Source organism: Cricetulus griseus, chromosome 4 (genome assembly GCF_003668045.3).
Source record: "Cricetulus griseus strain 17A/GY chromosome 4, alternate assembly CriGri-PICRH-1.0, whole genome shotgun sequence".
Taxonomy (NCBI): domain Eukaryota; kingdom Metazoa; phylum Chordata; class Mammalia; order Rodentia; family Cricetidae; genus Cricetulus; species Cricetulus griseus.
Window position 1 is genome coordinate 215,164,794 of NC_048597.1, and position 26,005 is coordinate 215,190,798.

The window sequence follows — 26,005 nt, forward strand, 5'->3', positions numbered from 1 at the left end:
GTTGATCAAGATTTGAGTTGAAAAAGACAAACCTCTTGACAAGGACAAGTGGCAGGTATTTTACTGAGGTATATCTCATAAACTAAATAGAAACCTCCCAAAGGAAAGGGAAGTGTTTTGCTTTTATCTTCATGGAAAAACTCATCTCCAGAAGGCCAAGGACAATGCATGGGTAGATACTTAAGAAGAGAAGGTAGCTATAACCATCAAACAAAAGGAACGTGCCATACGGTAAACTTGACAGCTGTTTCTCAAATAACTCTATTTCTCTTTATTTTTCTAGTCCCTATTCAAGTAAATCAATGCTGGATTTAGAGTTGGATTTGGCTTTCCTCCTCTAAAATTCAAGAACATTGTTTAAGTAAACTTTAGAGTTTCTGTGTTGTACAAAGAAGTCAATTGATGTAATACAGAATGAAAGAAGAATTTGGGGACTGTCTTTGTCTTTCTTTGCTCTTTCCTTCAAGGTGTACACCATCTTATAATCATTATTTTTCCATGGTTGCCTTTCCCAACATGCATATACATACACGAAAACATTTCTCTGCTTAACACTTATGTTTGAGTCCCACACAGCCAATGAAGTAATCCCTGGACGCTCCAGAAGGAAATTGGGCCATACCTCCTAGACTGCACTGGATCCAACTTACTCCATTTCAACTGACACTCCAACCAGAGCTTCGGGTACTGACTTCAATCAAGTTGAGGATTTTAACCTAGATCTTCAATCAAGCAAATCCCATCTAACATGGGCTGGATACAATCCATTACAGACTTTCACTATACTAACAGTTTCTTCCCACAGGACCCCACGAGGCTAACACCACGCCACTTCAGCAGGAAGTAACTTGGAGGATACTATACCCCCTTTCCCCATTATTGTCTATTAGGGTAGTGTAAGCCTAGTTAGGCATAGCTTCCTATTGTTTATGGTTGGGATTGGAAGGAGGTATTCAGGCTTGGACACCTCTATTCAGAAGTCCTTAGGGTTTAGCTGATGTAGACATAGTTAGGATGTATCATAGCAGATTATTGTATCTTCTTGTATTTCACCCTTATGATTGTTAATTTTGGATACTTTACACTGTTAAGCTTTAATCCTCTTTTAGAGTAAAAGGGGAATTGTAGGGGACAGTGTAAACCATGACCGCTAGAAGCTAGATACAGGTGTGCCTGACCACGCCTGTTAGGGCGTGGTCAAGGTGAGGACAGGATGATGAGTGATAGGGTTTTAAGGGGCTGCAAGGCACATGGTAGTCCATTCTCTCTGGCCTGCCTGCCTTGCTGCCTCTGGCAAGCTCTGGCTTGCGTTTGGCTGGTGTTTTTCTAATAAAGGTTATCTTTATCCCAAGCTCCTTTTATTTCTTAATCAATAAGTTGTTACCAAAATTGAAAATTACAAAACAATATATTCAACCATTCCCTATTTAAAAATAGAATTCTATGTGTAGTCCCAATGGGGACTATTGCTATTCATCTCATATGCTTTTGGTTTTGTTCTAACCCTCTAAAACTTCTGCTAAGTATACATCTTACCTCAAGATCTGTAAGCATATTGGGTAAAATTATAAGTCTGAGAAATCTGTAACACTGGGGTTGATAGGTAAAGATTTGTACTTAGGTAATCTAAAGGAACCAGGTGTGTGATGCCATTCTGGGATAAACTGACCAAGGAGAAAACAACTCCTAGTTATGAAGCCCAAACCAGACGATTCCTCCACTATTTTCTATCACGCTAGTGAACCCTCCCTTATCAGCTTCAACCAGCAGTCCCTTCTCTTTCTCTCCAGCCTCTCTGGTTTCCCTTTCTCCCCAGTGGCAGGCTGCCCACTCAGTCAGGGCTGAGTATGTGTTGTTAAAGCAGAGTACTCCACTATCATGTATAAGGCCTTGCTCTATGCCAACCAATTGGGTAGCCAATATAGTACCCAATCCTATAACCTTACTCTCTATGTGTTTATATTATTCTCATAACAATCTTCTCCAAAAGGAGTGCAGGCTGGTCTGGGACCAGGCTATGGCCCATGTAGATGAAGTCTACCAAACGGATGATACCCACCCAGTTGGGGCTAAGGCAGTCCTTGACCAGGACCCTGAATGGAAGCTAGGAATAGATTTTTAACTTGCTTCCTGACTGGTCTCCATAAGCCTGTCCTTAAGGCAGTAAGTTATAAAAAAAAAATGCAAGAGGTAATACAGGATACACACAAAGCCCGTCTCGATTTCTAGGCCTCCTGAGAAAGGCCCTCTTACAATATACCAGTCTGGATCCTGAAACCCCAGATGGGAAGTGCTCCTGATCTACTTCTTTCCCCAGAGTTTCCCTGATATCAGGGCCAAACTTAAATATATAGGGAGAGGACCTTTAAGGTGTATTATGGGAGAGATGAACAAGCTCCAAACCAAAAATACCTGATGCTAACGAAGGCCTTTGACCAGCCATAGCAACTAACTGCCAAGGCTCTCTAGCCTCCTAAAGCCTGACCACCTCTGCATTCCTGTTTCAAATGTGGTCAGGAGGGTCACTGAGCCCAGGCCTGTCTGAACCATTGTAAACCACATGAACCATGTCCAAGGTGCCATCAAGAAGTGCATTGGGGTGTTGACTGCCCCCATGGGCCTTGTGGCATGGGGACATCAAGCCCAGATTATCCTTCAACCAAACTCCTTGATCTGGCCATGAATGACTCAGGAGGCCCGGGCTCCCTTGGCCTGACCACCACCATCTCCAACAGGGAGCTCCGGATAGCTATCATAGTATCAGGGTGATCTATCTCCTTCCTTCTGGACACCAGAGCCACTTTTTTAGTCCTGATGAAGCACTGCAGACCCACCCTCCTTCTCGTTCCTTTATTGTTGAAGTAGGGGGACAGCCTTACCAGGCTCACAAACACCCCAACACTCAGCTGCATCTTTAAGGGTATCCTCTTTAGCCATTCCTTCCTAGTGGTACCAACCTGTTCCATCCCACTGATGGGAAGGACCACCAGGCCAAACTGGAAGCCTCTATTTCTTTTGCTTCCCCCATCTGCTTGATCCTGGGCTCATCAGCCATTCCCCTTCTCCTTTTCCTCCAAACCACACAATCTGAAACACCCTTTCCCTTACCGGCCTCTCAGGTAGATCTCTGAATGTGGGATACTCCAAACCCCTCTACAGCCAAACATTACCCCCTCTCATCATTCAACCACAAAACTTCTTATCTCTGACCTCTTAAGAATCTTCTGCTTCCCACTTGCAGTAAATACCCCCATATTTGCAGTAAAAAACAAAAACAAAAACAATGGAACCTACTGCTTGGTTCAGATCTCCAACTTATAAACTCAGCAGTAGTTTCCCTTTACCTGTAGTACCCATGAAATGTCAACATTTCAAAGTGACTCAGGTTGCTGATTTGACTCTTAAGATGTGTATAGATCATTTGTTTCTGCTGGTTACTGCTAGCCATCCTATTTGGTTCCAAATTCTTCAGCTGCTTTTTCCTTCCACCTGCTCTAACCATCCATGTCTCCTTACCTACTTGGTAAATGTCCTTTCTCTGGCTCCTGGAGCCTGCTACAACCTCTGGGCAACTCTCTAGTTATTAAGACACTTGCTCCTCTCCTTCTATTGGAATCCTTCCTATTTTCTGGCCTCTTCCCCGTAGGAGCTGCTTGCTAAGCCTGCCAGCTTCCTTAAACCCTTCTGGGTCTTGTCCCTCCTGTCTCAGCTCCCACTTGAAGCTTACAAACTCCCTCCATTGGAGTTCATTTTTCTAACCTTCTCTTCCTCCATGGACTCCCAATTTTATTAAATTTTCACTCTGGTCTCAGCACAGTTCAACTGGCCAAAATGGCATGTTCAATTGTCAATGATGAAAACTTCTGCCACTGCACAAACAAATGATCCAAAAGTCTTTCATATCTAAACTTGCTTTCTCCTTCATTTCTTCTTCCCTGTCTGGGGTTACTCTTACACATGGATGTAGTAAACCCCCACTTCTAACCAATAGCCCATCCTAATAGGGTCAGGAAATTACTCTATATCAGGCTGTCAAAGGCTGATTCAGTTCCCTACAACTCCCTTATCCATCTCTCCTTCACTGGGGCTTACCACCTATACCTGTTTTCTCTATTTTTGTGTGATAATTCCTGTCCTGAAAACAAAAATAATAAAAACAGGGTTTATTCTGGATGGTGGTAGCACACGCCTTTAATCCCAGAACTCGGGAGGCAGAGGCAGGCAGATCTCTGTGAGTTCGAGACCAGCCTGGTCTACAAAGCAAATTCCAGGACACACTCCAAAGCTACAGAGAAACCCTGTCTTGAAAAACAAAACAAAACAAAACAAAACAAACAAAAAAACAGGAAAGGTACCGGGGCCTGAGCTGTGGGACTCAACAGCCTTTGACTGACCAGAATTTGGATGGGGGTGGGTGGTGGGGTCCAAGAGGTGCCTCCTCCTGAGAGCAGAACATTGGACTCTGTGGCCAGGGCCTCAAGGGTGAAGATAAGGGACAGCTATTCAGCTTCTAGTGTACCCTCACAGGGATGCTAGGACAGCAGACCAGGTGGAGCCTGCTGGGTCCTCAGGGGATTCTTGACAGTGTTCCTATGAGAATAAACAGGGCCACAAATGTCAAAAAACAAAAACAAAACAAACAAACAAACAAAAATAAAACGGAAAGAAAAAAACCAACCAAACAAACAAACAAAAAAATAAAACCCACTAGGGTTATTCTAGAATGTAAAAAACAATACTTGTTTATAAGGTATTTAAGCAGCACCTGCATGTACTTGTACAGGAATGGAGCATGCTAGTGCTGGTAGCTGAACTTTTAACACTTCAGCCAGACCACTCTCATGGTGGGACAGCTCACCAACAAGTTGTCAAAAGGAGATACTTATCCGTGTAATACCTAAACACTTCTAAAACAACTGTCCCCTATGCTTGCTTTCTCTACAATCAATCTAGAGATTATTATCATGACACTGGCCAGAAACTTAGGAAGGCTTTGAAAAGTCATCTGGTCTGGCTCCAAGCCTTAGAATTTCCTGGGCCATACCTACTGTAGAGGAAGGACAGCATGCTCTCAGGACCTTCTTCTTACCGAAACTAGGAGAGTTCAGTCTCTGTTGCTCTTTCTTCATCAGAAATGTCGTTCTTAACATCTTACTATACAAGTCTTTCACTTGTTTGGTTATTGTTACCCCAAGATATTTCATGTCCTTTGTGGCTATTGTAAAGGGTGATGTTTCTCTGATTTCTTTCTCATCTTTCTCTCTCATCTGCATATAGTAGGGCTACTGATTTTTTTGAGTTAATTTGTATCCTGCCACTTTGCTGAAGGTGTTTGTCAGCTGTAGGAGTTCCCTGGTAGAGTTTTTCAGGCCACTTATGTAAACTATATAATCTGCAAATAGTGAAAGTTTGACTTCTTCCTTTCTAAATTGTATCCTCTTGATCTCCTTTTATTGTCTTATAAGAAAGAAATTAAAGAAGATACCAGAAAATGAAAAGATCTCCCATGCCCTTGGATAGGTAGGATCAACATAGTAAAAATGGCAATCTTGCCATAAGCAATCTACAGATTCATTGTAATCCCCATCAAAATCCCAAAACAATTCTTCACAGACCTTGAAAGAACAATACTCAACTTTATATGGAAAAACAAAAAAAAAACCAGGATAGCCAAAACAACCCTGTACAATAAAGGAACTTTCAGAGGCATCACCATCCCTGACTTTAAGCTCTATTATAGAACTATAGTCCTGAAAACAGCTTGGTATTAGCATAAAAGTAGACAGGTAGACCAATGGAATCGAATTGAAAACCCTGATATTAACCCACACACCTGTGAACACCTGATTTTTGACAAAGAAGCTAAAGTTATACAATGGAAAAAGAAAGCATCTTCAATAAATGGTGCTGGCATAACTGGATGCGGACATGTAGGAGACTGCAGATAGATCCATATCACCATGCACAAAACTTAAGTCCAAATGGATCAAAGACCTCAAAATAAATCCAGCTACATTGAACCTCTTAAAAGAAAAAGTGGGAGGTACCCTTGAATGAACTGGTATAGGAGACCACTTCTTGAACATAACACTAGTAGCACAGACATTGAGATAGACAATTAATAAATGGGACCTCCTGAAATTGAGAAGCTTCTGTAAGGCAAAGGACACAGTCAGTAAAACAAAACAGCAGCCCACAGAATGGGAAAAGATCTTCACCAATCCCAATCTGACAGAGGGCTGATTTCCAAAATATACAATGAACTCAAGAGGCTAGCCAGTAAAACATCAAACAATTCAATAAAAAAGTGGGGTGCAGAACTAAAGAGAGAATTCTCAATAGAGGAATCTAAAATGGTTGAAAGACACTTAAGAAAGTGTTCAAATTCCTTAGCCATCAGGGAAATACAAATCAAAACAACTCTGAGATCTTACACTGGCCAGAATGGCTAAAATCAAAAACACCAATGACAGTCTGTGCTGGAGAGGATGTGGAGAAAGGGGAACACTCCTCCATTGCTGGTGGGAGTGCAAACTTGTGCGACTACTTTGGAAATCAGTATGGCAGTTTCTCAGGAAAATGGGAATCAGTCTACCTCATGATCCAGCAAGTCCGCTCTTGGGCATATACCCAAAGTATGCACATTCATACAACAAGGACATATGTTCAACTATGTTCATAGCAGCGTTGTTTGTAATAGCCAGAACCTGGAAGCAACCTTGATGCCCCTCAACCGAAGAATGGATAGAGAAAATGTGGTACATTTACACAATGGAGTATTACTCAGCTGAAAAACAACAACAACAACAACAACAACAACAACAACAAAAAACAATGAAATCTTGAAATTTGCAGGCAAATGGAAGAAAACATTCTGAGTGAGGTAACCCAGTTACAGAAAGACAAGAAGGATATGCACTCACTCATATATGGATATTAGACATTGAGCAAAGGACTACCAGCTTACAATCCACACCACCAGAGAAACTAGGAAAAAGGAGGACCCCAAGAGAAGAATGCATGGTCCCCCAAGAAGGGGAGGGGGACAAGAACCCCCAGAGCAAATTGGGAGCACAGGGGAGGGGAGACAAGGGAGGTGGGAAGAGAAGAGGTGGTGAAGGGGAGGGGGAGGAGAACAGGACTGAGACAGGGGAGGAATAGAGGAGGGCAAGAAAGGAGAGGCCTTGATAGAGGAAGACAGTACACATTTGGAGAGAGGTCTGGCACAGGGGAAATGTTAAGAGGATCCACAGGGATGACCCCAACTAAGAATCTAGGCAGTAGTGGAGAGGCCACCTTTGATGCCCTTCCCCTATAATGAGATTGATGAGTATCTTAATTGCCTTCCTTGAGCCTTCATCCAGTAGCTGGTGGAAGCAGAAGTAGGCACCCACAGCTAAGCACTGAGTCATACTCCTGGAATTCAGTTGTAGCGAGGGAGGAGGGATGAGCAAAGGAGCCAAGACCATGCTGGAGAAACCCGCAGAAAGAGCTGACCTGACTTCATGAGAGCATGGAGACCCTTGTTGTAAAGCTGGGAAACCAGCATTGGACCAAACCAAGACCTCTGAATGTGGGTGCCAGCTAGGAGGCCAGGACAGTTTATGGGACCTCCAACAGTGGAGCCAGTGTTTATCCCTAGAGCACAAATGGACTTTGGGAGCCCATTCCCCATGCAGCCCAGATACGGGAAGGAGGGCCTGGGCCCTCCCCCAAATGATGTGAGGGACTTGGATGTTCTCCCTGTAGAGGGCCTCACTATCCCTGGGGAGTGGGTAGGGGCTGGTTGGGGGGTCGGTGGGGATCATGGGAGGATGGGAAGTCGAGGGAATGGGGGATTGATGTGTAAATAAGAGTGTTTCTAAGGCCGGGGCGTTGGTGGCACACGCCTTTAATCCCAGCACTCGGGAGGCAGAGGCAGGCAGATCACTTTGAGTTTGAGACTAGCCTGGTCTACAAGAGCTAGTTCCAGGACAGGCTCCAAAGCTACACAGAGAAACCCAGTCTCAAAAAACAAAACAAACAAACAAACAAACAAAAAAAGTGTTTCTAAAATATTTAACATTAAAAAAGAAAGTTCTTAACATGTTTATCCCTTTCCTCTAATTCTTTTCTTTGCTTATTTGTCTCTGAAACAAGGTATTGCTATGTAGTCTATGCTTTAGTGCTTGCTATGTAGCTCAGGCTGGCCTCAAACTCATGGCAATTCTCCGGCCTCAGTTTCCTGAATTCTAGGATCTGGTCTCTAACTTGATGGAGAAAATTTGCACATTAATTTTGGCTAGCAAGTCATACACAAATTCTAAAGCAGGATTTAAGATGGTTAACGTCCCTACTAGACATATGACCAACCCATCTAGACTACCTGCCTGGTGCAAACAGGTTCATTTCAGAGGAGAGCATACCAAACACTGAAGTTATCTTACCTGCTTGAAGTTGCCATTTTTCCTCTGTTCCCAGTCCATCATGTCATGAAAGATAGGAATCATGATATTCCGCACTTCTGGCTGTGGGACCAGTGTTACACCCAGAAAAGGACCAATCATTCCCGGAATAAAGTGGATCTTATGTTCACCTGAACAATAAAACCCAACAAGTATTAGTTCATTCCTGCTTTGTTCCTTATATGGAAGATTCACAAATGGGGCCAAGCACATGTTACAGTTTATAGGGGGGTTAGGAATCTAAGCTCAGCAGTGGTACAGTGTTTGCCTAGCATGTATGAGGTCCTGAGATAGATCTAAATTTCTCAGCACTGAAAAGGCCAAACCAACATACTCCACCTTCAACTGTTTATTTATAGTAGAAGCTTCCAAGGGTAAAAGATGATTTATTCTATGGGTTTTGAGATACCCACACTGCTTCTAAATTTTTTATTATTTTTTAAATCCTTTAAAACATTTATCTATCATCTTACTTTATTTATGTGAGTGTTTTGCCTGATGGCTGTGCACCATGTGGATGCCTGGTACCAGATGGCACCACCTGGTATCAGGTGCCAGAAAAGGGCATCTGATCCCCTGGAAATAGAGTTACAGATGGTTGAAAACCACCATGTTGGTGCTTGGAGTCAAACCTGGGTCCTCTGGAAGAGCAGTCAGTGCTCTTAAGTGCTGACTCCCTCATTTTTTTTTTTTTTTAGAGTTTTAAATTGACTGGCCTACTCAATGTGAAACACATGTTCAAAGGGCACAAAACTGCTTTTCAGAAAATTTCCTGTGAAGTTTTATTAACTACCTGAAAACCTTCGGAGCAAGGAAACAGCTTGTTTTCTACAGATGAGTAATGTGCTAAGTTTCAGACATCTATCTACAGCTTTGGTTAAGTAAGGAAAATCTGTATGTTTCTGCTTAAACACAATGGACCTTCCTGACAATTTTACTTCTAGAAGGCATTTCAATAACTAAGGAGTCCAGTCCAAGGCTTAAGCTCCAAAATGCCTAAGCTACCAAATGCCTGAAGTCCATGGACCCCTTAAAGGCCCACACTCATGTATGCTAAAAAAATCTCAACCTGAGCTGCTAAGAGCTTACTAGATAGCTTCACCCTATTAGGCTGGCTTGAAGACCTAGACTCTTTGTACCCTCCTACCCCTGTTCTTCACATTGTATTCTTACAGTAGGAATACATCTGCTCTGATCAGATCTGCTCACCCCTCCAACTTCCTTTATGAGGCCTTCCTATGGGAAGTGAGGTGAGTGATATATCTTCCCCTCTGGTTGGTCTATTCTCTAGGCAATATTCCTAGAACCTAAGGCCAGTCCTGAGGACTTATCTTTGCAATGGTGTTACAGAAAGTACCAACTTCAGACCTGTTTTAGGCCTTCAGAGACTACAGAGGAGACTGCTTGTGCAGTAACTGCTACAGTCAAGTAAAGCTAGTTTTAGGGGACCACAGAGAAAATTTTAGTTCCTTCAAAAGCAATGAATGGCTTTGTAAGACAAATCTAATATCTAAAAAAATTAGCAGTATTATGGATTAAACACAGGCTAATATATTTTTTTTTGTTTCTTTCATTTTGAAAGCCTGTTTAAGAAGCAAATGTTAGCTCTGAGGCTTACTCTGCATACTCTGATCTTGGTATCTGGTATACTTGTCAGTCTCTTGTGTTCCTAGAAATTTCAAATTTAAGTTCAATGTTGAAAAATATATCCAAAGTCTGTTTTGGGCAGCTAGAAAGTCTGTTTGGAAACACATATTTATTGAGGGATGAAGAACCCTATTTCTGTCTCAAATTTTTTATATTATTTTATATGCATGGGTACTTTACCTGCAAGTATGTTAAGTGTATCATGTACATGATTAGTGCCTGCAGAGGCTAGAAGAGGGCATCAGATCCCCTGGAAATGAAGTTACAATTGGTTGTGTGTCACTATGTGGGAACTGGGAATTGAACTCAGGTCCTCTAGAAGATTAGCCAGTGCTTTTAACTGCTGAAACATCTATCCAGTGGCCCCTATTAGAGGCCACCTTACTTTTCATCTCTAGATCAGGGTGAGGAAGGTTCATAGGTGACTTTAAGATTCTATGCCATCATTCCTATGGCTTAAAGAGGCACGAGATTAGCTTAAATTACATTTCATTGAAAATATAACTAAGTTTTAAAAAATCTTCCTGACAGAAGACTCATATCCCTTCAGAATTCTGGGTGGCCAAGCTAGTCATCCAGGCAAGACTCTACCAGAAACACTGATGTGACCATTTTAGATTCAAAGAAGTATCTATAAGAGGTAGTCAAAGAAAAAGCCAAAGTTAATCTCACCCAAAGGCTCTAAAATTTCATCTTTCATGTAAGTGGTATCAGATACATAAATACCTGTGTTCCAAAATTTATGTTCATCTTTATTAGAATCAGTACCTGTCCTAGTTTTCATGCTGTCTCCATTATCTACACTTCTAAGTATGTAACACATAGACAGGGATATGAGTAGTATAGAGGCTCTTACAGCATGGATTCCCAAGCTGAAAAAAAAAAAAAAAAAAAAAAAAAAAAAACCCTAGAGTCTTCCTTTTACTCTTTTAACTTCTGTTCTCAAAATGGAATGCACATGTCATACTAGACTCTCTTAGCCAAGCTCTCCCTGCCAAGGAGGACTCTATATACATGTGCTACGCTACATTATTCATCTGAGGTGCCATGTTAAAGCTATAGAGGACCTTTGAAGTCTGAACTGATGTTCAGAAAGCTTTGGAGAATTGTTAGTTCTTGTACTTTTTATTTACCTATGCAGTATATGAAAGGAACAATCAGTAGAAAAGACCTACCCAGATTCTGCCACATGCTGAACAGTTCATATGCCATCATCACACGCATGTCCCCATACCTGGAAACAGAAACACAGAAGCCAATTGTTAGTGGAAGGAGACTGACTTGAAGATTGAATGAGGTCAGAACAGCAACACTCTTGTCTCTAATGCTATCGGAATGCTGAGCCATTTGGCTACTGACTGAACTTTCATACTTGGCTTCTTGGAAAACCACCCATGTGAGAAACTTCTGGACTTCTGAGTCTGTCATAGAAAAAATAGTTCCATCTGGGCAAGTAGTAGAGAGATGAACAGAAGACATCTGTCTTACTTATCTAGAATCTTCTTCCTCTTGGCTGAAGTAATGATTTCTAGCTGAAGGCTTGGCTGGTTTATGAACAGAACTGCCAGGCTAAAATAAGAATTCCACACCTAGAGAGACAGAAAAAGAGTCACGTGACTGCCTAGGTCCTTAACCTTGCAGAGAAAGTAACTAAATACATGCATGTAGCACATAACTCCATTTTACAATCTTAAATTCTTAGCTTAAGAAATGTTTTCCCTTTTAACTATCTTTAGAAATAGGCTTTTCCCCATTTTTGCTTTCTTGATTCTTTCTGAAGCCAACAACAGGCATTTTTATAGATGCCTAGCTCCCAACACTTCTACCAAGGGGGCTCTTAGGTCATATTACAATAACCATCAGCCTAGGAATCTATAGTACTATGAATATATTAATAAAGCAAAAAGGGGGGAGTGTGGACTTTAGCTTTCTAGGGTTATTGTGACAGTGATGAGTTTTGGGAGCTCCTACCTTGAAGTCAAAGTCTGTCTCTGTGAAATTCTTGTGCAGTGCAGAGGACAGGTACTGGACAGTAGTGACTATAATACTGCAGTGAGGAAACAAGGCATTGGTAGAATTAAAAGATTAACAGTGGCATAGCCTAGCATCAGTTGTCTGCCTGTAGGCAAACTTCTTAAAAGTCAACTTGCTCTTACGTAAGATGTGGCTTTATAGGAAAAAGAAAATGGAGCAAACGCCATAGAAAACCAGTTACAGAGAAATACCTCTTAGAAGGTGAGATAGCAAAGGATGTCAGTGGGTCACTGATGATTCTTTTAAGTCTTGTTCTTTAAGATTTCTTCTAGCTCAAAAAATAATTTTAGTATTTTGGGAATCTTTGGATAACAATACAGATTATGATCACTTTGTAGGATTTAGAGCATAATTTTGTATTTTACCAGATAATAGGAATTTATAGTGATTAAATATTTCCTTTTGTCATTTACTGTTTTCATCTGGCTTCAGCCTTTGGACTAGAATATCACTCTTAGCATGGAATGTATAAGGGTAGTAATAGGAAGCTAGCCTGTGAGAATTAAGAACATGAAGTATAAAGGAAGGGAAATGTGATGTTAAGGGAAGTTAAGGGTTTTATTGCCTTGGTTTTGTGGCAAAGGAACTATGCTTAAGAGTGTAAGAGCCAGAGGGCATGGAGGACACCAGGAAAACAAGGCCCTCTAAATCCACAGGACCTAAGCTCATATAAGAACTCACAGAGACTGAGGCAGCATGCACAGGGCCTACATAGGTCTGTGAATGTATATTATGGCTTACAGTTTAGTGTTTTTATGGGATTCCTGAGTGTGTGAATGACTGTGTCTCTGACTCCTGTGCCATCTTTTGGGCTCTTTTATTCCTGTTGGTTTTCCTTCTGTTTATCATATTTGTCCATCTCTAATGTGGTAGTATAGTTTTATCTTATTATCTTTATTATCATCTCCTAGAAGCCTGTTCTTTTCTAATGAGAGACAGAAAGGGAATGGATCTGAATGGGAGGGGACGTGGGGAGAACCTGAGAAGAGCAGAGTGAGGAGAAACCATAATCATGACAAATTACGTGAAAAATAACCTATTTTCAGTAAAAAGAAAAAGTGGTCATATGGGCCTTTATACAGGAGAGGAACAAGGCAAAAGTAGTATATAAAAGAGACTTATCTTGGGCTGGAGGAATAGCTCAGCCATTAAAGGCTAGGCTCACAACCAAAAGAGACTAGTCTTCCAGCAGAGCAGGTGGCAAGGGTAAAGGTGAAAGATAAAGAGGCTACTCCTGCAGGACAGGCTAAAAAATCTAAAGTTTTCTAAGTGTAAGTAGTGGGCAGAAATAAGAAGGATCTAGATAGAAGGCCACTATTTGAGGAAATATCCATGCAACTTCTTATCATTCTTTTGTTTTGAACAAAACATTTGCAGGTTTTAGGGAAAAAGGGCCCTATAAAGAGCTCAACATGAAACACATTCACATTGCTTTGCTAATATACTTAACAAATAATTTGACTACATTCTATGCAGTGCCAACATAAAAGGCAGACCAGTGACAGGAGGTAGTAGGCTAAATAGTGCAGACCAAGTAGCCTATAATAGACAGAGGCCAAATGGACAAACCTCTTACTACATGCATACCACCTGTCTAGTTGGCTAAGAGGAAGCACAGGTTAGAAATCTGAGTGGGGAAGACATATTAAGACCATCTTAGCTCTCCAGTCAGAGCTGGTCAGGCAGCAGGGGCTTAGGTGGAGAGTGAGCGCTAGGAGGGAAGTACTGTCTGGCAAAAAATACGACTTAAATCAGGAGGGGAGCTTAGGATACTAAAGCTGCAGAGCACAGAGCGAGCGGCTCTTTCTTGGTATTGTATTTCCCATCTTTAACACCCCTTTTTCCATCCTCACTACTGTGGATTCTGCTTTTTGAATTATCTTTGATTCTTTTCTTTCATTATCTTTATGGCCAGTGGGCAAATCCTGTGGATTGTATCTCCAAACAAATTTCATATTTGTCAACTCCTTTCTCTTCCCAGTCTTGGTTTTAATCTTCCTCTCACTCACATATACCTATTACCCCCAGCTTGCCCTACAGCTCTGCTGATGTCAGTACAGGGCCTTTCCTTACTTGCTTGTCAATAGTCTCATCACCATCCAGTCTCGAGGGAAGACACTCATCTTCATTAGGTTTCTGAACACACAGAAAATCTTCAGCAGAAATTCCTGACCACAGAAGAAAAGCAATGTGAGACAATGTTAGTACTGCTCTCTCTTTTCATCAGCTGGCCCTTCCTGAACTTTCTGCTAAGAGAGTGTGTGACACCAGTGGATTAGATTTGGTTCCCTCTCTGAATTGTTTGTATCTTACAGGTTACATGAAAATGAATTCAGGACATTCTTCCAGGCCATATGGGAGCAGAGACAAATTTGGCAGACTCAAGACAGCTTTACATCAACTCTGGATCCACACCTAAAACTTAAAGCCCACGGCAGACTAGCATCCAGCGGAACTGTCAGACTCCACAGATATCACTCTCTAAGCAAGAGGGAACATAAAATCTGAAAATTCCTAGGGCTGAACTCAAGGCTAGAAGGTATACTTAGCATACCCTATAGCCAGAGTTTAATTCCCAGTACTACACACAAGCAAAACCCCAAAACAAAGCAAAAAACCACAAACCCTCTAATAAATCTGTGCCCATGAAAATAATGACATGGCCAAGATTGATTAAATAATTCAGTATTACATAATTTGTGGAGAATGTGCTGGTTAGTTTGGACAACTTGACAGAGTCAGCTGGGAAGAAAAAAAAACCTTAATTGAAGAATTGCTTCCATCAGCTTGGCCTGTGGGTATGTCTGTGGTGCATTTTTTTTTTTTTTAAATTAATGTTTGATGTGGGAGAGGCCTATCCAATTGTGGGTTGTGTTCCCTCTGGACTGGTGGCCTTAAGAAAGCAAACTGAGCAAGCAATGCAAAATAAGCCATTAAGCATCACTTTTCCATGGCCTCTGTTTTCAGTTCCTGCCTCCAGATTCCTGTTTCCAGTTCCCACCTTGGCTTCCCAATGATGAACTGTAACCTGTAAGAAAAGTAAACTCTCTCCTCTCCCAAGTTGGTTTTGGTCAGAATTTTATCACAATAACAAAAGCAAACAAAGACAAAAAGTTTAGTAAGGAAAAATAGATGAATCTCACAAAACCCTGAATTTTGTTACATTTCACTCTTCCCCATTCATACCTTCTCTATCTACTTTAATATTCCACTACAGAACTAAAGCAGCCACAAAAACCCAGAGCCTAGCAGCCATTGGGACAAAATACCTTTAGAGTCCCTAAAAAGCCCATGCTCTAGAGAATTGTTAGTATTTGACCTGTGTGGCAGCTTCTTGGACAAGCTATTGTCAGGCTTGTCTTTATTTAACTAAGAGCTTATCTAGCTATCCTCAGGACATCTGTTGAAAAAAAAAAGTCCTATAATTTAACATTCTAGATACATAACACATTCATATTAGTTGGAACAAAAAGAAATCTGCCAAAAAGCTTTAGGGAATGAGATATCTATAGGGACCTGTGAAAAGATCTGATGTATTCCTTAGATTCTAGAAGGCCACACGTGTGCTAGGATGCCCATATTGCCAGAACCGACTCAAGAAGCTCAAGTCTCTCACCTCTGACCGAACATGAGGCTCTGTACAAACAGTACTGTAAAGAGACAGAGCTGTGACATGCTGAAAGATTAGAGAGACCCAGGATATACACCCGAGCCCTTAGCAAAGATCACACAGAGCCCCTTAGCAAATCAGAGAGATTTGTTGATTTTGAACATCTAAGAACATATCTAACTGTTACATGATCACCAATTTAGCTGATTGGAAACATCTGTGGCTACAAGGATCTAAAATATAAACAATAAAGAAACATTACTGGGCATGGGGGCACATGCCTTTAATCCCAGCACTAGAGAGGCAGAGGCAGGTGGATCTCTGAATTTGAGGTCAGCCTGATCTACACAGAGAGTTCCAGGACAGCCAGAGCAGAAACCCTGTCTTAAAAACATCAACCAACCAGCCAGCCAGCCAGCCAACCAACCAACCCCCCCCCCAACATCAACAAAAACCCACCAAAGATCCAAAAACATCATTACTAGCAAAAACAACAAAAACTCACAACAAACCCTGGGGTGGGAATAATCTGATTTTCAGAGTTGCCACATTACATATATGTTTAACTTTTTCCAAGATATGTGGGATAGTCTGAAGAGAAACAAATCCAAGATCATAGACATAGAAAAGGTAAAGAATTTCATACTGAGGGCATAGTAAACATTTTCAACATAACAGCAGAAAAATTTGCAGATTTTAGTGAAAGAAATGCTAGTCTAGATACAGGAAAGACATTTAAAATAACGAACAGACAAGACCAGAAAAGAATGCTCCCTTGTTCTATCATAATTAACTATGAAATATATAGAACAAAGAAAACACACCGAAAGCAGAAAAGAGAGAAACACTGAGTGGTATATAAAGGAGCAGTTTTCTTATTCTGTGTGCAGTTATCGAAACATTTTAGGATTGTTTGTTGAGGACTTCTCTTTCTTCATTAAACTGTCTTGGCTTCACCACTGGAAATTAATAGTGTAATACATAGATTTATTCCTGAACTCTTCAGCTCAGTTTTATTGAATTATGTGTCTACTTTTTGCACTTTTCTTTTAAAGACAGGGTCTTACTGTGTGGCCCTGACTAGCTCACCCTTGAACTCAGAGATCTGCCTGCCTCTGCCTCAAGTGCTCAGATAAAAGGTCTGAGTCATCATGCCTTAGTTTGCCAGTGTCAATCATGATTACCTGTTACTTTGTAGTTAAGTTCTAAAGTGGGTAAGCTTTAACCTTCCAATATTGTACTTTTTCAGCAATGTCCCTTTCAATTCAATAAAAACTCCTTAAGTCACTGCAAAAATGGAGGTGGAATTTTGATAGGTTTTGCAGCAAAACTGAAGGTCAATTTAGAAAGTATTCCCATTTTAACAGCATAAAATTTTCTAATCCATAAAGACATGGATTATTTTTCCAGCTATTTGAGTTTTGATTTCTTTTCCTAATTATTTTATTCATCTTGATATAATACATGTGTGTTTTTATTTAGTTTTACTTATGTGATATATATTATATATATATATATATATATACATATATATATATTATATATATATATATGCGCACACCCAGCCTTCTATTTTTTAAGACAGGGTCTTTGACTGATTCAGTGAGAATGGCTGGGTAGTGAGCTCCGGGGATCCTTCTGTTTCCACCTTCTTAGCACCTGGACTACTGGCACACACCTATATCCAGCGTTTTATGTGGGTGCTGGGAATCCAAATTCAGGTCCTCATACTGTACAACAAGCATTGTGCCTGAACCATCTTCTCAGCCAGAATTATTTTTTCCTACTTCAATTTTATTTTACCACTCTTCCTAAAATAAAATTAATGTAATATTTAACATGAACCCTTGTATTTGACACTCAGGACAAGCTACCATTTGTTGTGGAAGAGAATATTTGTTTAACTATGTAAAGATGTGTTGCTGTTTTACCTTGTTTGCCTAAGGCACCTGATTGGTCTAATAAAAAGCTGACAGGTCAACAGCTAGACAGAGGAGGGACAGGTGGGGCGGGCAGGCAGAGAGAAGGGGGGTGAGGGGCAGCCAGACACAGAGGAAACATGAAAGCAGGATGGTTCAAGAAAGCCTGCTACAACCATTTATCTGCACCAGTATCTTTATGTTATCTTCCCTAGACATTGTCAAAGCAAAAGTGTTGGCTGTCTCAATGGTGTTCACATGAGGTACCAAACTGAAAAGGGCTAATCAAAAAGTTGGGCGTGGTGGCACACATCAAGAAACAATGTTTCAAGGCAAGGACTGACACTGAAGTTGTCCTATGTTCCACAGGCATGCCATGATACATGCATGCTTCCTCCCCACATGGATATACACATGTACACACATCTCTTACACACACAAAGACAAAAAGTATATAAATGATATCTAAATAATGCTGTTATAAAGAGCACATGAACAGATTCCATATTTAATGTGGCAGAATGAACATGTTCCCTTACTCATACATCTCTTCAAATCTTTACAATGTTAGACCCCTGGAAAACTCAAGTATCCGGGGTCCCAGGCCACGTTCTCAGTCACCCCAATCACCAGGCGGATTCGAGAGCTTGCTGCAAACTGCACGAGGCTTTATTGTAATATAACGAGCTAACCCCATGTTAGCTAGGGTCTTTCACCCACCCACCATTGCAGATGGCTAGAAAAGACGGCTCCTAGGGTCTCCCGAGAGATCTTATAGGACAGTGTAAGGGGAGTGTCTAGGGTTATGCACAGGCTCACGATTGGTGTGCCTCCAGGCTTGGAGGGCTTGCCCTGTGTTGATTGGTCAACTGGTTGTTATGGCCCATAGGCCCTTCAAGGGTGGTTGCTATACTTTGTTCGTCATTGCTGTGCGCTTGTCCGTAAAGCACACCCAGGGTCGTAAAGCATAGCACCACCAGCTAACTTCTGATTGGTTCCTTGTCACGAGGCAGGCATCTGACTTTCTAGTGTCTAGGACAAGGTCATAGAAGCACGTGTTCCGCCGTTATGGCTGCCAAAAGGGAAGCTGGTCCCTTCAACAAATGACAGTCAAGAAAGTGAAATACAGGGATTTACAGAAACAGAGAAAATATAGTAATCAAATGAACGCAACAAACAGAAAACTTTAAAAGGAAGAAATCGGGGTTGGAGAGATGGCTCTGTGGTTAAGAGCACTTACTACTCTTCCACAGGATTCAATTCTGTTCCCAGCATCCATGTAGGACAGCTCACGGCCACCTTCAATGCCAGCTCCAGGGATCTCATCTCTAGTCTCTGAGGACACCTGTACATATTCGCAAGCACTCCCCAAACCTGACACATAATTTAAAAATAAAAAAATTTAAAAGAAAAGAGAGTGGTAACTGACTTAACAGACCTGCGAAATCCTATTCCCTGCAAAAATGGGGCTTTTGGAGGTGATGGCACTAGGCAGCAATGAGAGGACAATAGGAAAGAAAACTGGAGGTGCCACCGGAGACTTCTGTGGGACTGGGGTGTGAAGGACAAAAATTGGAAAACTTGTCTTAACCCCCCCCATAGGAAAATTAATTTCAAGTCTTTCTGGACCCCCTCTGCTATCTCACGCATGTCATTAGGTAAGTAGCCCATTCCTGATGTCATGGCCCAGCATGTCTCAGCCCCAAGCCACAGTAGCCATGAGGTTCGGCCTGAGTGGGGGAGTGTGGACTTGGAAACTCCTAGCAAGCCAATGCCGATAAAGACCAGACACAGGCATCTTATAATCTTTAAAGAGCTCTCAGTTCCATGCTGCAAAACTGGAGTCTCTTGTTTATTCAGCATCTTCCTGGCTGTTTCCTAACTAACCCTGCTTCCCTGGCCACGAGGCCATTTCTCTTTCTCCAGTCAGCCCCTCAGCCAGATTAGTTCTGTAGAGATGCAAACTAGGAGACATTCCCCACTGAGGCCATGCATTCAACAGCAAATCAGCTAGCATCTGCAATTCAATGCAGACTGGAGCTCCCAGTTACTGAAACTGGAGGTTTGGACCTCAAAATATTTCCTACTGGAATTTTCCTGGCTCCCAACACCTGAGAAATGTTTTCTGGAGTTGGGTGATCACTTAGTATTTGTTTTTTGTTTTGTTTTGAGACAGGGTTTCTCTGTTTAGCTTTGGAGCCTATCCTGGCACTCTCTCTGAAGACCAGGCTGGCCTCGAACTCACAGAGATCCACCTGCCTCTGCCTCCCGAGTGCTGGGATTAAAGGCGTGCGCCATCAACGCCCGGCAGTATTTGTTTTCAATATAGTAAAAGCTGAAATCTGAGATGCCAAAATGAAAACAAGCAAAGAAAGAAAGTTTGTATGTTAAACTGGAATACTCATGGATTCTATTTTTCCATATAATTTTTAGTTCCCATACAAAATAATGGGTTTCATTATGACATTTTAAAGATACAGATCCACCACCCTATTACCTCACCTTTCCTCCCATTCCAACTTTCATAAATATTTCTTTTTTCAACGTTTATTTTATTATTTGAGGCACAAATTAGTTTTTTTCAGGTCCAAGAGAACAAATCTACTTGTTCACAACTAAGACAAGCTCTGTTCACAACTAAGATTTCAAAATGGCAGCAACAGACTTTACTTTTAGATACACACTGACATTGAGGAGTCTTCTCTATTATATAGGAAGAAAAGTCTTTAGTACAAAAGAATGGGCTAGGCATGGTGGCAGAATTCCTGTAATCTCAGCTTTATAGGAAGATTGATAGTTTGAGACTAGCCTGGAATATATAGTGAGTTCAAGGCCAGCCTGAGCCACACAGCAAGATCCCATTCCCTGAAAAAAACAGGGCCAGGATATAGCTCATTGGTAAGGGCACACCAAGGCCTGAGGTTCAATCCTAGCACTACAAAACAAAATAAGCCAGACTGAAACAAGCAAATAAAGATAAGGATGTCATTTAGGAAAAAAAAAAATGAGTCAGGCTGAGAGGAGAGGTATACTAAGTGACAGCAAGATTACAGAAGCCAGATGTAAAATCAAAATAAAATATAAACACATTAGAAATGAGGCAATCAATTTCTGGACATGCAACATGCACAAGAAAGAAAATGGAATCCTAGTGCAGCTCTTGGCTCACCACCAATTTAAACAAAACCAACCAATTTAAATAAAAATATATAAAGTCTACTTTGGAAGAATAGCAGCAAAGGTGGGCATGTGAGAAAGGAGTAATTGAAGAGAAATCTGTTCATCTCCCTTGGGAAGAAGAAAATAGGTAACTAACAATATCAACATGTTCAGAGGAAGCCCCCCCCCCCCCCAAGAACAGCAAATTAAAGATAAGGTGTAGGGAGGGACTGGGTATTTACCAAGCTAAACCAAGGAACCATTGCTTAGTAATATATTATAAACTTTGTGGACAGTGTTAGTTCTTATAACCATATACGTTTGTTCCTGTAATAAAAATGAACAATTAAAAGCGAATGATGTTAGTCTGTTGAGACTCAGTATCACACACTGGATGCAAACAATCTAGAATAGGCAAGTCTGTACTTCCTATCTCTACACCTCAGCTTGAGCATTGCTTGACCTGTATTTGGGTTCTGGCTGTCTTTTGATTCACTTTACAGGTTATATGAGATACCAAACTGCAGAGATCTATCTGTGGAGAGGCGGCAGAATCAGACACCAAAAGGTGATAACTGATATTAACCGATGTAAAAGAGTTAATAAAAAATAGTGTAAGTGGAAAAATAGTGGGATGCATTGCTATAAACCACAAGTGACTTTGTTCTGAATAAAAGAAGAGCATAGACCTAAAGTCTGCAATAGTCCTTAGGCCAGGGAGGAAGTAGCATGCTCTGATGCAGACACAAACGCCGACAGTCTGTGAGCAGCTGATGCTCTCTGCTCAGCAAGGGCAATGCTCTCCTGCTGTCTGGACTCCAGACTCATGCCTTTGTACCATCTGCCCTTCAGTACTTCAAATTCAAAGTCTGGCAGCTCAAAGAAGGAAGGGTATACCCTGATTCTTTACAGGTATTTTCCAGAACTACATTAAAATAAAGAAATGCTGTCAGCATCATCATTAGTATTAACAGTTAAGCCTGTTTGCACAGAATAAAATGTAATAAAGGGATCGTCCCGGCTTTCTGACCCAGTATGTTTTAAGTGTCTAATAGAGACACATGTTCACAAGGTTGCTATCAGCTAGATAAAAACTTTCAAGCATCAACCTGAGGTTCAGGGCATGTAGAGGGCACTGTCAGATTGAGCTTCTGGAGGTCATGTATTCAGGTTTCAACTGGGGCTGCTGAATCCTATGTCCTAGGCAGTAATGGGCATTTGAAAACAACCCCCGACAAGGAGAAGCCTACTGGCAGTTGTAGATGCTTGCTTCCTTTCCTGGGTAAAAAGCCAGTGCTCTGTTGCCTACCTTGAGTTCATCTTTGCTCTGGAAGTTGTCTAAAAGGTGTTGGTAGTGGGTGTCACACATCTGACGGAGCAATGAGAGGAGGCAGGACACATATTCACCCTGGGAAACAATCCAAAACAAAACCAAAACCAAAACCACTTAGCACAGCCAGTCACAGGGGCTTTGTTCTCCAAATCACAGAGGGTAAGAAGAAAAGGGAGGGTTTGAGATGGCCCCAAATGTTCATGGAGAAAGATGACAACTGTGTTCCTGAAAATGAACTTTTTTCTAGGAGTGCTTTGGGGTTTTAATAAAGCTGCTGCAAAGTTTTGGTTAAATAGTCTTTTATCATCAGAGTACAATACCAAAGCTGTAGAGGCTGCTTGGAATGGGAGCCTCTCCTTCTCTGGACAAAGTTTAGATCATCTGCTAGGAGAGAGTAGGCAGCCCTTCAATAAGGACATTCTGGGGAAGGACAGCTAACTAGGAAAATGGGACATAGGTGATCAAAAGAAAGACAAAAGAATCAAAATTGATCTTTGGGAGGGAACAAGCTATGAACTTCCAAGGCATATTTAAGAATAATGTTGAGTCTTTTAAGCCAACTAGTATACATTAACCCCCGCCCCCAAAAAAACAATCCCCCAAAAAACAATGCTTAAGGGTTCCAAAGACCATGCCATGACAATTACTGACATGATTCTTAAAGGACTGTCTCCTCAGTAAAGAAAAAGTGTCTTACTTCAAGTGTTTTTAAATTCATGGGAACTTGCCAGTAGCCTTTAAGCTTATCAAATCCTTTCTAGAGCCTTGAAACTACACAAAATCTACATACATATATGAATTTCAGTTTTATCTAGAAATGGGCATAAGAAGTCATAATTAATTTTCTGTAAAGGTCAGATGAGTTTGTATGTGGGGAGTAGCATTGAAGCACAAAGTCTCATATATAAAAGGTATCCAACAAATAATAGTTACAATCATAATCTACAAAAGTAGATGGCTTCATTAGTAACATTTGTCAAATGCTTAAAGCAGGGTAAGACCCCCTATCAAGGGTTGTGTAAGTGTTGGTTAGAAGGCTGGGCTACCAGGACATGTCAGGGTACATGGCTATTTTACCTACAATGAGAGTGCCCCCAACAGGTGTTTTCAAACAAAAACTCACTAAATTTTTCTTACAGGCTTTTACATGCTGTGATTCTTTTACTGCTTGTTAAGGGCACTACTGTTCTAAGCTGAAGTTCCAGATTTCTCTTCAAGACAGTCTAGTTTAAAAGAACTGCTTAATACAGCTATCTTATCAGCCCCTAAGTCTTACATAAGCTTCATCTCTACTTGAATTACGGACATAGTGATGACAAATTAAAAGTTCTTCATCTGAAATCTTTGGCATCTAATTTGTTGAAGTTTACTTGGGGATCCATTTTAGAACAGATGGACTGTCTGATTTTCAATCCTGACATCCTACTTCTTTCAACACAAGTGAGTTCCTGATTATTTCTATTCCTAGCCTGCCACATTGAGGAATACCACAGACCTGTGCAATAAACAATGCCTATGGTAAAAAAAAATTACTAAGTCTTATGTTTTTCTACAGGAGCTCCTAATGAAGGAGACACTTTTTCAGGGCCAAATGGTCCAGAACACATGCTCACCCTGGCATGCTAGATCTTGGCTTGTTCCCATAGATGATTTTTTTCAAACAGAGTTCTATAATCTCTTATCTTCCAACTGAAAGAGTTCATACAAATGGTTTATCATGTTGTCACAGAAGGGCTGGAAAATTCATTCTGGAATATTCAAGTGGGATTGGGTGCCAAGAGTTCTGTCTCTATCCCACCTGAGATGCTTTCCTACTTTGTTTCTTTCCTAATTATGTCATAAAAAATCATTACTTAGCAACACCTCTGATATTCTACTACATTATATTTTTCTTGATGTTATAAATTTAGATACAGATATTATGGACTAACCCAACTAATCTGTAGACCCAAGAAAATTATTCTGCCCTATCTATCATTTAGGAGAGCTGTAAGTGAGGTTTCCTACAGGGGATGGCCTGCCTGTCTTTTATCTTCAGCATTTTCCTACAGCTTTATTGTATCATTGCTTCAATCAACATTTATATAAAGTGACTCGGCTTAAAGGCAAAGACCAACTGAAACTATGGTAGGGAAACCATACAAGAAGCACTCCTTGAATCTTCCTTTAACTAGGCTCCTGGGAATATGAAACTAGAGCTTTCAGAGGGAAAGACTAAGGGCAGAAGAGGGTGGCATGCTGACAACATGCAGCGAGGGGACTGAGATGAAAATGGTGGGGTGGTGAGACAGGAGTGGCGTGAGGAGCCCCAGGTTAGAAAAGAAAGCAAGAACACCTCAGTGTTAGTTACTAACAGTGATCTCGGCTGTGCACTGCGGGCACCGCTGCCCTCTTACCGCCTCCTGAGCATGTGATTTACTCATGATGGTGAGGAGAGTCTGTAAGAGCACATCCAGGAGGCTTTCCACCATCATCTCTACCTCCTCCATGACATCTGCCTCCTGGGGTGAGCAGGGACAGAGGACACATTAGCATTAGGCCATGCACATGCTCACCTGCAGCGCTCACTAAGCTGCACCAGGAGTGAGCTTTTGTCTAGATCTCCAATACTCATTTCTCAGACTCACCAATTATCAAGTGTGCAAGGAACCCGGGACAATGGTTTTGGGAGGAGGTGAGGCATGCCTGCCTCTGCTGTCTAGGCATGGTGGCTGAGGCCTTGCCTTTCCTAATGCCACCCAGAAATTTCAATCTCAGGCAGACACATTAATTTTGACATACAGGACAGAGATGAATACCCTGAATTAAAAGTTTTCTTTGATTTCCCTAGCATAAAGAAAGAATGCCTCTACTGACACTGAGAATTATAAAGTTGCACCCCAGAGTGTGGCAGGAACTTTTTCACTGGTGCAGGCATCTTTTTTATGAAGTCCTTTCTTTTCTTCCTTTTTTGTTTTTAATCACTGCTCTCAATTTTTGAAAACCTCTTCTGTGGCCATTTCTAGCTTCTCAGTCTGTTGCTGCTCCCAGCTCATCTGAAAGACTCTATTCTCAATCCATCTTTCTCTGACAGCTTTATAAAAATAGAACATGGCTTCTCATTATAGGCTACTTCCCAGTTATTAGAATTTTAGAAGAGTTTGTATCATCCTTTCATAGACATTACATATTCATTTCAAAATTGTTAGGGTGGCTATAATATCTCTCAAAGAGATTCCTATTGTCCCTTCTCCAAATATATTTTAAAATTTTATTTTATGTGTCTGTGTGGTTTATGTGTTGTGCACATGTATGCAGGTGCACACATCTGTGTGCACACATATGGAGGCTATATAACTTTCTTCTCCTCCTCCTCCTCCTCCTCCTCCTCCTCCTCCTCCTCCTCCTCCTCCTCCTTCTTCTTCTTCTTCTTCTTCTTCTTCTCGAGATCAAGTTTTCAACTGAACCCAGAGTTTGCCATTTCATCCAGAATGGCTGTCTAGCAAGTCTCCTACATTTTCCTGTTCCTCCATTCATTCTCTCCACACAGTGGTGGGGTTATAGACATATCCACCATCATACCAGTTTTTACATGGGGGCTAGAGAGCCAAATCCATGCCTTTGTGTGGGCAAAGCAAGTACTTTAAACACTGAGCCATCACCCCAGAGTTTCAAAATATTTGTACTACTACTGATCATAATGCTCATCCTGTATCCATCTAGCATCATCAAACGTTTACTGTGTGCCATTCACTGTTTGAGAACCTGACTATACTGAGATTAACTAGAGAGAGACTATCTCTGATCTCAGAGAGCTTAAATGTACTCATTCACCAAATATAATTATATCCTGCCCCATTTCACATGAGGAATTAGCTCC

General features: G+C 41.2%; 1 protein-coding gene across 8 annotated transcripts in view; it reads right to left on the reverse strand.

The window, feature by feature from the left end:
* Dock3 (dedicator of cytokinesis 3) overlaps positions 1–26,005 on the reverse strand; it is a 309,043-nt gene that overhangs the window by 58,704 nt on the left and 224,334 nt on the right. For 6 of the 8 annotated variants that reach the window (XR_003485121.2, XM_027414434.2, XM_027414433.2 and 3 more), the window contains 7 exons: positions 24,501–24,647; positions 22,123–22,221; positions 14,199–14,293; positions 12,063–12,138; positions 11,580–11,680; positions 11,267–11,325; positions 8,427–8,575 (listed from right to left, as the gene is read on the reverse strand). Coding sequence is in view for 7 of the 8 variants with exons in the window: in XM_027414434.2 (XP_027270235.1) it covers positions 8,427–8,575; positions 11,267–11,325; positions 11,580–11,680; positions 12,063–12,138; positions 14,199–14,293; positions 22,123–22,221; positions 24,501–24,647 (726 nt within the window). In the remaining variant the exon portion in view is untranslated. The remainder of the gene's footprint in view (positions 1–8,426; positions 8,576–11,266; positions 11,326–11,579; positions 11,681–12,062; positions 12,139–14,198; positions 14,294–22,122; positions 22,222–24,500; positions 24,648–26,005) is intronic. The other 2 variants (XM_027414435.2, XM_027414437.2) reach the window with 2 other exon arrangements.